The sequence below is a fragment of the Ischnura elegans genome, chromosome 7, assembly GCF_921293095.1.
Source record: "Ischnura elegans chromosome 7, ioIscEleg1.1, whole genome shotgun sequence".
In the NCBI taxonomy this organism is placed as follows: domain Eukaryota; kingdom Metazoa; phylum Arthropoda; class Insecta; order Odonata; family Coenagrionidae; genus Ischnura; species Ischnura elegans.
In genome coordinates, this window is record NC_060252.1 from 114,264,014 (window position 1) to 114,276,258 (window position 12,245).

General features: G+C 37.4%; 1 protein-coding gene across 1 annotated transcript in view; it reads right to left on the reverse strand.

Moving 5' to 3' along the window:
• Nucleotides 1-12,245, reverse strand: part of LOC124161920 (rho GTPase-activating protein Graf-like) — a 162,987-nt gene that overhangs the window by 139,319 nt on the left and 11,423 nt on the right. The window contains exon 2 of the mRNA XM_046538181.1: nucleotides 7,277-7,434. Within this exon, the coding sequence (XP_046394137.1) occupies nucleotides 7,277-7,434 (158 nt within the window). The remainder of the gene's footprint in view (nucleotides 1-7,276; nucleotides 7,435-12,245) is intronic.

The following is a 12,245-nucleotide window of genomic DNA, read 5'->3' on the forward strand; positions in this document are numbered from 1 at the left end:
AAAACGACGTCACACGGGAGTTTTCCCGGCATTCACACTTACCCGTCGCGTTTTCGGGCGCTTGAAAATTTTCACTTTTAATTTAATCGCGAAAAATAGATATCGTCATTTAAAAATCTAAAAGCGTGAAATTCGTACTCCAATAATAATAATCTTTTTATGTAAGCAATAAAAAAATAATAGGAAACCACCCTATAATTCCAAGCTCCAAAAAGTAGCTCAGAGCTGCGTCCAGGATCACGGCAGTCCTTCCAAATCAAGCAGGCTCAAGTTATTTAACGACGGGAGCGACCTCGCAAAGCGGCGCATTTGAACGGAACATTATTCTTCAACGTTTCCGCCTACATTTGCCATTTCCTTAATCACTGTATTCACCGAAGCTTAATTGAATCCGCGCCATCTGCCCGACAATGCTTGGAATAACTATCGGCAGAACTTTTTACAGGGGTTTTGAAGAGCTTACATCGTGACTAAGCCGTTCAAAGTAAGTACTTCATTACAGCTTGTAAAACATAATATTCAAAAATGATACAGCCAAATGATATCCTTCGATATTAAGTATTGGATACTATTTAATAGAGAAATTTTCAATATGTTTTGTTTGAATAGACTCGCGTATTTTATAATTAAAATAACAGTCAAATCATAATAAAATGAGATTAGAAAAATGTTGAAGTAGCACTTGCCATGCCGTCGGCCAGGGAAATGAAGCATGTGTCGAATTAAATAAAAAAATGAGGCAATATTTCGTGGAAATTCCTAACTTTAAACAAGGTAAATGAGACGACTTTGTGCCTTCCTCGCAGCTTTGAAAGTACCGCGAGATGAAGGGAGTTGGCTCCCCAAAACGTAACGACACATTCATTCGGATTCGATTCGATTCTTATAATGCTGTGGGGAAAGTACGAAGTAGTTTCATTTGCCAAGTTTATTGAAGCACGTCTTCTAATAATACTTAATCGACGGAGCGCCACATGAATACGATTTCTGTGCCACATTATCAGCAAATAGAATTTGAAAAATTCGCTTTTACATTCACGTTCCTAATGCGATACTAGCATAAAACATGAAAATTGTTGAATCAGTGGATATGCCTGTGAATCTAGTAATTTTAACAAAAACTAATATGAAGTCCATGGGCAGTCACAGAATTACCTTTCCATATTTACTACTTTTACAATTTTGTTAACCAGGGTTCCCACTCCAACTACATCACAAAATTCACGGTTTTTTCCAGGTTTTCATGGTTTAAATGTCATCAAATTCACGGTTTTTAGATAAGGTGTTTTAGGCAGAAATATTGATCACATAACAATCATCGGCCGCACGTAAACTAAAAATGTAACAAACGCAACAGATGCCTTGAATGCAAGCGCAGCAATGAAAGTGCTTTCTCTCTCATGACGTCACCTACCGTTAGCAAAATTCAGGTCCGGCTAAAGGGTGTGAGGGGGAAAATGGAGGGAGCAGGGAAGTGAAGAAGTGCCTGATTTTTTGCCAGGATTAACATCTTCCAACCGCAGGCTTTAGGTCAATGTGCTGTCATGGCACACGGACCAATTAATAATTGCGCTTTGAATATACGGGTGTAGATAAATGTGTGGACTGTATCTGCACGTGACTCCGCTGTGAAACATGATCGAAACATCAATTTTTCTTTTAATCCGCCAATCGTAGCTCTACAAGTAGGTTTGAGAGATTTCTAAGGTTTTGTGACGAAATTCACGGCTATTTCCAGGTTTTTTCACGGTGGACGAAATTCGCGGCTTATTCACGGTTTTAAGGTTTTCACGGTTGAGTGGGAACCTTGGTTAACAGACCTTCCCAGATATCTATCGTCAATGATAGCGAAGCCTTTTTAGTAACATAAAGAGAAAATTATTTGCTATAAATATTTTGATCGCGAAAGATAAATTTGCACAAATGAAACACATGGACGATTTCTTCAACATCAGACTTATGTCCGCAAAATGTACGTTGGCACGAGATCAATCTGAAAGATTATTTATCGGGCTAAAGTGTTGACGATACGATTCAGAAGGCTAACCTACGAAGGACCTCTGCCGATTCTTCATTCGAAGTGCACTCGCACAATAAATATTTGAAGAAGGACGCTTTCAAACTACAACTTTCTCATAAGAAAAAATAAAGGAAAACTCGACTTAAGTCGCAGTATACAACGCGACCTTTCTAACCAAAAAGATCGCAAATAATGCAAACACGAGAACCTACAGTGTAAAGTGAGGTTGTTGTACAACGTATTCCACTAATTACAAATAAAAATATTCCGGCCACGTAATAACACGCAATAAAAAATAAACTGATGAAATAATACTAACGATGAAAAATGATACCTTGGTACATTCATGCATCATATAAGCACAGACCACACCGAGAAATTGATTTTTAATATGATCGAGGAGTCAGCCATGAGTAAATGCAACAATAAGTAACGAACTACACTAAGTTTTAATGATGGAAAAGTGATAATTTTCGACCCAATAAATAGCTATTCATACAAACATAATCATATTCATTAAAACCACATGCACGTTTTAAAGCAGAAAACTCGACACGCAGAGATGAAAGCATGAAGAAATAGTGAGGTGTGTAGCAGAATATCACTCAGGAAAAGACGGGCGGACATATCTAATGTTAATTCTAAAGCGAGAAATTTTTCCAGCTTGCAGTTAACTTGAAACGAACGCACTTTCACCGTTAGTAGGTAGGTACCAAGCTAGAATAGAAAGCTGTTCGAGAAATCACTCCACATTACTTTCATTACCAGCCCTAAGGGAATAAAACTATCAAATAAAAAAAGATACTAACACTACAAAACATTAGAATCGTTTTGGAATATACGCCCGCAAGAAAAGGCAACAAATTTGACATTGATTGCACTCCCCTTCGTGGGAAGCTCTTTGGGACTGCACAAAAAATGGTGAAATTTTTCCCACTTTCTCGGTGATAAGTTTTTACAGAAAATAGCTTCAACGAAAGGGCATACCCTAAAGAGAAAACTTGAAAACAACGCTCCGACGCCGATAAACTACGGCTACGCCAAATTGGCTGAACTGAATGGGTAAACAGGATTAACACACAATATCATGTGGTGGTTACACTCAATAAATAATCACTTTTTCGTGCTAATTTTTCTCATTTCATTATACTACACTGCTTTCAAGGTCATTCGCGCAATAAATTCTTTTTCAAGATACAGTACAACTCAATACCAGTCGTAAGAGCGAAAATGGCGAAAAGCTCACAGACTTCTTGCTTTCTGATTAATGACATAAGTTCGCTTAAATTATTTAATAAATGCAACGCCTAAATTCCACGACGATAAATCTATCTGCGGCGTAGATCATGCCATACGTTCACATAATTTATTCTTTTTTTACGAAATATGTATTAATTACTTCTGGCAAAATACATAGGATTTTCACATACATTTTCCAGGAAATTTATGTTTTGAAATATATTAATAAATTGTGTGAAACACACATGCCTGAACCGCAATCGTAGAAAATGGTATTAAATGAGCACATCCATAAACTATAAATTAATAATCTTAAGTTTAGAGAATACATAAAGAGCTTTCGGAGAGGATTTTCACTATCCCAGTGGACACGTTTAAACAATAAATTCGAAACATATTTCCATACTTAAACATTTAAGAATGAATTGCGGAGTTTAGCAGCCAGAGACTGGAGGGAGAATAATTTCAAGAAGACTCCGATAAACATTAAAAGGACAATGCCAAGATATCAGCTGAAAATCAACAGAAAGAGAACTAAGACATCAGTATGCAGCAAAATACAGGACTAGGACAAAAATTAAGCCAGGAAAACAAGCTGGACGGGATATTCTGATTGATCAGCGATAGACGTAGCAAGAGAGAAATCTTAAGTAGAACAGTGAAGGCGAAGAGGGCTTTCTACAAGAAGAAGAATCTTCTGGCAGCTGAGAATGCAAGCGTAGAAGTAAGGAAACAATTCATCAGATGCTACATGTGGAGTATTTTTCTCTATGGAAGCGAGGCTTGGACGTTGACAGCAGCAGAGAAGTCAAGAATTGAAGCATTCGAATTGTGGTACTACTGAAGGATGATGAAGAGATGAAATGGATGTGAGTAACGAGGAAGTGCTAAGGAGAGTGGGAGAAAAGAGAAGCCTCCTAAAAACATTAAGCGGAAGAAGGGACAACTTAGTCGTCGGCATTGAGGCATTTGATTTTTTACTTATGATAATGATTACAGTGGAGTTCTATTTTCATTCGTAAAGAAAGAGCAGAAAACTTTGCAACCATAACGTGATATTAGCATTGTGTTAAAACCTGCAAAATATCACGAGGAAAAATGAAAAAAATGCTTGAAATGTTTTTCCCGAACGTATAAGAACTTCAATGAACGATGTATGGCAAGGACTGAGGAAATACAACTTTTCCTCAGGATATTATGGAAAGGCAATTTAAACATCAAAAGCGTCCATCGACATCGACGCTTTACACCTAAGCATCTCGTCGTATCGTTGGAGCGACGGTGGATTATTCCAGCTCCTTCAAAAGCAAGTTACGATCACCTCGATCTAATTTTCAGCCTAAATTTCAGTAGGCCCTTGTCATCATTTGAGTGCATGTCCAATTTGAAATTTTACATCAGTATTTGCTCAAATGTGAAATTAATAATGAAAAATATAAGTGGAAGTCAATTTTCACAACAGAAACCTTAACTTTATAAACTTCTGAGGCTTTATTTCGTTAGTACGACATGTGTCGACACGCGGCCCCCACCATCTAAGCCACAAAGACTCTAAAAATTGTATCCAAGCATATCATAAAGGGACTTAAGCCATCGGAACGTATCCAAACACGGCCACATCAAGGAAAGAATTCCGTGGAGGAAAACCAAGAAAAAGCTTTAGGTGGAAATCATTATTACATATTTGAGCTATGGGCCCGCGTATATTACAAAAGAGGATAGGGCGAGCCTCTAAATCGGTCTCTAAATGTGTTGCCATCCACCGCGCATGTATTAAATGAGTTTCAAAAGACACCACTCGCGTGGCTGACGGACAAAGTGATCCGAGATTCATTGGGAAATATAGGAATAACTAAGGGTGTCATCCGAAATTGATGCATAAGTGATCTATGAAATTCATAACTGTTTATAATGATATTCCTCGCAATTACAAACATTATAATGCAAAGTGTTGGCAAATAGCGGATCGCATTGCACTCATCACAGAACCGCGAATATTTTTGGAAACAGATTAACACTTTGAGTGCCGGCTGCTAAATTTAAAGCCCTTCTGAAAAATCCAGCCATTTTTACTATTTCGTACATTTTTAAAACATTAGCATTAAAAAATATATTTATATCGATGTGCATTTAAAAAAAAAATGGACTTTGCTCTTCTTTATGAATGAGTTGAATAACATTTATTTCTAATTTTGAAATATATAATTTAGCAATGAAAACCTACTGTTTTTGAAAAATAAAAAAGTTGCAACATATGATGGACCGCCATAACATGCTTAATATTTTTTTAATACGCTCAATTTGAACTATTTAAAGCATGGAAATCATAAAAAAGCATTGTTCCAAGCAAAGCATTATAAATCCTGGATGACAAAAAGGGTCAATGCACCCTCAACGAACTTTTGGCCCAAAGGATTTTCACACTAAGTGGCCTAAGATGAGGATGCCGGTAGCTACAGCGGACTTTTCGTCCTCAAGACATAAAGTGAACTCTTTTTCCATCGAGCAGTTGATTTTTGAAAAAAAAAACAGAACCCCTAAGCAGTAAACTGGAAAAGTACCACGGGCGAAATATTACGGCTACACGCATACAAAGCCAATTAAATGGAAAGACGTAATATTACGTCCATGGCAATCCTCAGAAGGATTAGCAGGACGTAATATTACGTCAATGACAAGCAAAGTGTTAAAAGGCAACCTAAGTGGCAAGAGAAATCAGCCTTCTTCTATGGAATAGCTCTACGTGCCATTTTCGACACAGGTCTAAACTGTGCACCCTGAAATTTACGAGATGATGACGTAATTCTAGATAAATGATTTGATGCGAACAGAAATTAAAAACGACCAAATCGACGAGGACACTCGATGAGAATTGAGTAAGCTATAGAAGCAGAGTTTTAATTCGAAAGAGACCCAGATACCGAAAACGCGCGATTCCCGACCAATCAGAAACCCTGGCAGAGCTGAAAATCCTCGTGAACGTACATCGAATGCCGATTGGAACACGGTCCGCGTTTTTGCTGAGTTTTTTAAACATTTGAAGTTTACCATGTATTGTTAAGTTGTACTTTGAAATTTTTATGCAAAAAAATTAATATTCTTTTCAGTAATAAGGGCGTAACCGCAAATATATTTTCGCTCCTTTGCCATGTCATTTCACAAACCTGGAGAGACTCCGCAGTTCACATTAGTCCGGGTTACAAGTCTCTCCTGTAAAGAGCATCCGAGGACGTAAGAATTATAATCAGAGGCAATGGAAGGCATCTGTGATGGGCAAGGAGCGAAATTAGATCGCATTTTGTGGTTGATGGGCATCGTTGATTGGCACGAACGGATGGGAAGGCGGGAAATGCATTACATTCATTTGACGACGACGACGCCCTCTCCTTGTCAAAAGCAGCGTCTGCGCTCTGGCAGCAGGCAGGTATAGGCTCATTCATGGAGGAAAGCCGCGTCCGCGCCGTTCCCTACACATGCTGCCCCCTCCCACCCCCCCCCCTTTGGGAAATGTCCCCACCGTGGCGATGAATGCAGACGAATCATTGATTCACAATAATTGTAAAATAATACTTGCGATATAGCGAATGAAATCACGGAATGGAAAGTTATTCATTTGATAAAAATGAGCATAAATTGTCGTCAAACCCGTAATTATATCGATACCTCCACTGCATAAACGCTCAACAATCGCCCAGCGAATCAAATCCGCTCATCTAGTGCTAGTGGAGGTATCGATATGTAGACTTCCGCGGGTGTTTGTCTGTGAAGATGCATGTCTTGCGGACTTGATTCCGCGTCGGTCCATTTCTTCGGATGACAGTTCCGCCACTCCGTCTGGTCACTGAGTTAGTACCCACATAATGTGAAGCCGAATCAAACCACGGCGAAACTGTCGTCAGAAGAAACGGATCAACGCGGACGAAAGCCCGCTTCTTCACACACATCCCAAACTATAATTTAATTCATCGCGAAATTCAGATGCATTTAAATGGAAGGATTCAAGAATGTATCGCTCACCATTCTGTCTCTCTCGTCCTCGATGTCGGCGATGAGTCGACCGAACTTTCGGAGCGACCCCGAGATGATGGCCTCGTCTTCCGTCTGCGTCGTCCCGATGCACTCGAAGTTGAAGTTCTGCAGTCGCGTCGACAGCGTCCGCTGCGCCTTGGACAGATCTGCAACGCAGCGTCAAAAACACTCAATCAAAGCAGTCGAACATCACTCATAACGACTTAATAGTTCATAGTTTAGTATTTAATCTAGCAAGAGATCGCGTATCAATAATTTAAAAGTAAACCTAATATTTAGTACTTTGTTCGGGAAAGGGCGTTAACCGGTCAATGTATATGGTCATGTTACATATATAACGAGACACAAAAATAGGAAGAATGAATGACTCGCATTATCTACAATTGAAATAACTGTGACATACAGCACAGTATAGCCATTCCATGAAAATAGGTAACTTTTGGAAAAAAAGTTTTAAATTTAACTAAATACGTCATGATCGTTTTCTTATGACACTATATTAAGAGTATTTACTAAGAATTCCAGTCAAATATTTTTTAACAATTAGGTAATCTTAGTTCAAAGGCGTCTATCCATCAGCTGTTCAAAAATTACCATTTCTATCGGTTGTGTTGCCCTACCAAGGCTGGAGTAAATGCTATTTGTAAGTACTTGTATTTGCTATAATAATATCACATTATAGTACCATATAAGAGTTTTTATCGCCAATTTCTATTTATTTTGCATTTATATATTAGTAAAACACAGTGTTTAAAAACAAATTGTTTAATTTTGCCGTACGTAACATAAAATAAATAATTTCCTTTTTCATCAAGTTTCTAGACAGGTAGCTACTCTAAATACGATGTTCTAAACAGCTTTTGTGTGAAACAAAATGATTATAATGTAGTAAAAAAACGAAATAAATTTAAACATACCCAAGTGTTCAAAATCTTTCTGTCCCGTACGTAAAGTTACATACAATACACAAATTAAGGTGCAATAAACATAAAAATGTATTTACTATATCATTAAATAGCTAAATGATAATAATATTTAACTCTAAAAGAAAAAAATGAAGCCATATTTGCACTTAGGCCAGAAAAGTTTGGATCTATAACAACTAAAACAAAAAATTTCGCTCAGGGCACTCATGAATATTTAGGTGAGGATATAAAAGGGGTTTGGCATTGGTTGGTAGAAGAGCCAGAAATTAGGTTTGTGTAATAAGATTAAAATGTAACACCGGAGTGGGAGCTGTGGTTGAAAGTAAGTATTGTGGTAAACAGAATAACAAGTGAAATTTAAGGTGCAAAGAGGGAGAATGTGAGAAAAAGTAAGGCGAGGGAAACGGTAGTACATCACTGTTTAGCTCTTACGTGTTATTAGAACTTGTCACCTCAATAATCTCCATTTCTTCCAGGCAGGAAGGAGGAACTCTTGGTTCCTTTTGGCTCACTGTGTGGTAGACCACAGGTGTGAAATCACTGAGATAGTTGTTTCGATTAAATGTTTAGTCATTATTAGAATCTACAGTTGCCTTGAGCCGGCACTTCATATGTTCCAGAGCACAAGTGATTGTAACACGTATTATTTTTGTGACTCATTACTACGAGGGGACAAAGGTCAGAAAATAATCAAATGTATATGTTTTTTATTTAAGTACGTTAAATACAGCACCGATTAATGCCTGAAACTTTTAACATTAGATATGTTATACCTTTTGAGATTTTAAATGGTGGTGGTAAACCTGAGTCAACTGATGCTGCTATACTACAGAAAATGTGTGATAGATTCAAAGGAATAGGATAAATCAATTAAGAAAAAAAACAATGAGAAAATATTACCGACGAAGGAAAAGAATAAAAGAAAAAGTATGAAAGGGACTGATTGAATGTAAAGAGGCTAAGTAGTGAGGGTGAAAATGTTGTTCTATTCAATCTGTCCAGGATTTGCAGCAGTCGCCTCAGAATTCCGCTCAAAGATCAAGGTAAAATAATTAAATTTGATATTTAAATTTCCTGGAGAAGATCGTATAAATTATACCATCACCAAAGTATGTAAAGCCTTGGAATAAAGTTCAAGCAGTACAAATGAAATTTTTTCAGGACAGAAATATGCTAAAGATGCCAACTTGAATGCAGACCCATTTGTTTAACTGAAGACAAAAATTAGAGGTCAGTGGGTTCTAGAATAATATGATGGTGATTTATTTTGAGGAGATATCACAGGAAGTTTCTCAGAAAAGCATTGGAAGTTACAGTCTTGGTACCCACATTTCCTCCAGGGCCTTAAATGGCCAATTCCACCTGATTGTGTTGCTTACAATAAAGATACAGAGGTGATTAAAGTTACTTCTTCTGCTACAGTGGTGAACAACAAATTACTGTGCAGGGTTCCCACTCTAACTAAATTATTAAATTCATGGTTTTCACGGTCTGTTGATAAGCTATTTTAGGAAGAAATACTGATCACATAACAATCACTGGCCCCCACGTTAACTAAAAATATAGCAAACGCGATAAATGCCAGGAATGCATGACGTCACCTATCATCAGCAACATTCAGGGCCAACTTAAGGTTGTGAATGGGAAAATGGAGGCCGGCAGGGAAGTGGCAGTGGAATGTTTCACCAGGGTTAATAAACACTTCGGTCAATAATCTTCCAATCATCACAGCCTTAAGGTCTGTGTGTCGTCATGGCACACACACGGACCAAATATTTGCGCTTTGAATATACGTGTGCAGATAAATGCGAGGGCAGTGTCTGCGAGTGATTGACCTTGAAATATGATCGATATATCGATTTTTCCTTTGATCCGTCAATCGTAGATCTACAATCGAGTTTGAGAGGTTTTTAAGGTTTTACGACGAATTTCACGGCTATTTCCATGTTTTTTTCCCGGTACATGAAGTTCACGGCTTATTCACGGTTTTAAGGTTTTCACGGTTGAGTGTGAACCTTGCTGTGTATATAAATTAATTGTAATAGATGTTAAAATATGAACTGTGATATCGTTCATGTTTTTATTAATAACATGGTAACAATATTTTAGTTGTTTAACACAGTAACAACATATTTTGATATTATATTATAATTAAGCTAAAGCCTGAATCACACGATCATTTTTTTTCGTCGCGAAAGTAATCACTATCGAGATCACTTTTCCCGTCGCGAAAAGCAATCGCTCTTGTGATCATTTTTCTGAATCACACGGTCACTCCCGCCGTCGCACAGTGGGGCCAAACCCTACTTTAAGTGGACAAAAATGAAAGTTCAGAAATGGTTTTTTTTTAATATTAGGTTGGGTAATAGGATGTTTAAACTGCATAACAGTGTATTTCATGGGTTGGTATGTGTGCACCTTCGCGTAGAAATAAGTGTCAAAGTGAGAGAAAAGCGAAGCACTGGTCCCGGAGTCACAGACGCCAAAATGGACTGTCGATTTTAAACTATGATAACGGTGCACTGGTCCCTTTGATTTTATTTTTTTAACTTGCAATCAATTGGAATAAGTATAGAAAATATAAATTTGCTTTTGCTATTTATATTTTGGTGAAAATACCCTAGGAGAAATTAATTATCATGAATGGCACGTCGTTGATTTTTCACGATGAAAAGTTTTATTTAATTAGAGAAAAGTTATACAATCGGACGGAATCGTAACGTGATTTTTAGATATATTATTAATTGAAGAATGAGGTAAATAATGTAAAAGAAATCAGCTGCCATCGAGTTACAAAAATAGTTTTATCATAAAAGATTAGCTATGCATGGCAAGCCGAAAGGGAATCCATCCGGCCGTAATGGCCGCATAGCAACAGGTAAACTATAATATAAACAGTGTCCATTAAGATATTATTATTTTGTAATAAATGAAATTTGCATGCATTATATATGTTGTCTACTCATAGATACAAGCGGTGAAGTTTTCTACACAAGGGCTGAGATTTTTTAAATGTAGAGAGGCCATTCCCGAGGCTCAAACCCTGTAGTGAATGAAGTGCTCGAAGAGGTTATTTCCGTTCAACTGAGGTGTACTTATTCGATTCCGGAATGCTAATTTAGTACTTTTTCACTCTCTACGCGCAATACACCATATTTTATAGTATTTTATTTCTGAAAGTTTAAACTACATCTTCAATGCAACATTTTCGTTCTTTCTTTATTGGAAAATAAGTACATGCAAACTTACAAGGAGACTTTGCCTAACTGATGTCAAGAAAGAAGGTGAAACCTTTTTTATTTGAAAGTAGACACTTAGATAGGAATACAGTTGAAGGGTTTTGTCCAAATACGCCCGGGTTTGGGAGAAAAAAGCATTTAAAAATTGAAAAATATGGTCACGTTGAATTTAATTTTAAATATTTCACCTATTGTCTAAAGGCGATTTGGCCTAGTGGTAGCGTGCCGCGCTTCTGATGTGACTTTAGCCTTTTAACTTTGAACTCAATTTCTCCGGTATATCGAATTCGCTTGAATAGGTTCTTGACAACAAAATACATGCGGCGGAAGGTATTCAGCAAAATAAATTAAGTTATAAGGGCATTTCCTGACGATTACCAAGGTAAAAAAATACACTACAGGAGAGCAACAACAGTCAGAAGAGCAATAGCGACGTTTAGCACTTGGAATACTCCAAATTGATCATACAGGTAGACGAGTGAAAATTGTTGTATATCCTAAATACTACTACAGCAGGAACCTGGGAGACTCTCCGGAGACAATATGTTAAAAATCTTTTGCTTTGGAAATGAGTTCCCTTCACTTCGAAGCCAGCACCACAGTTTTATCACTCCTGCTTTGATGAATCTTGGCACGGAAAGAATAATTCGAAGTATGGGTTAGCTAGCGACAAAAATGTCAGTTTAGGGCTTATTCTCAAAACAACAGTCAAGTAAAAAATATAAAACGTCCTAAATGAACAAATCTGAAGAAGATTGGACGGATAACAAAAAAATGGAGGAGGTGGCAGAC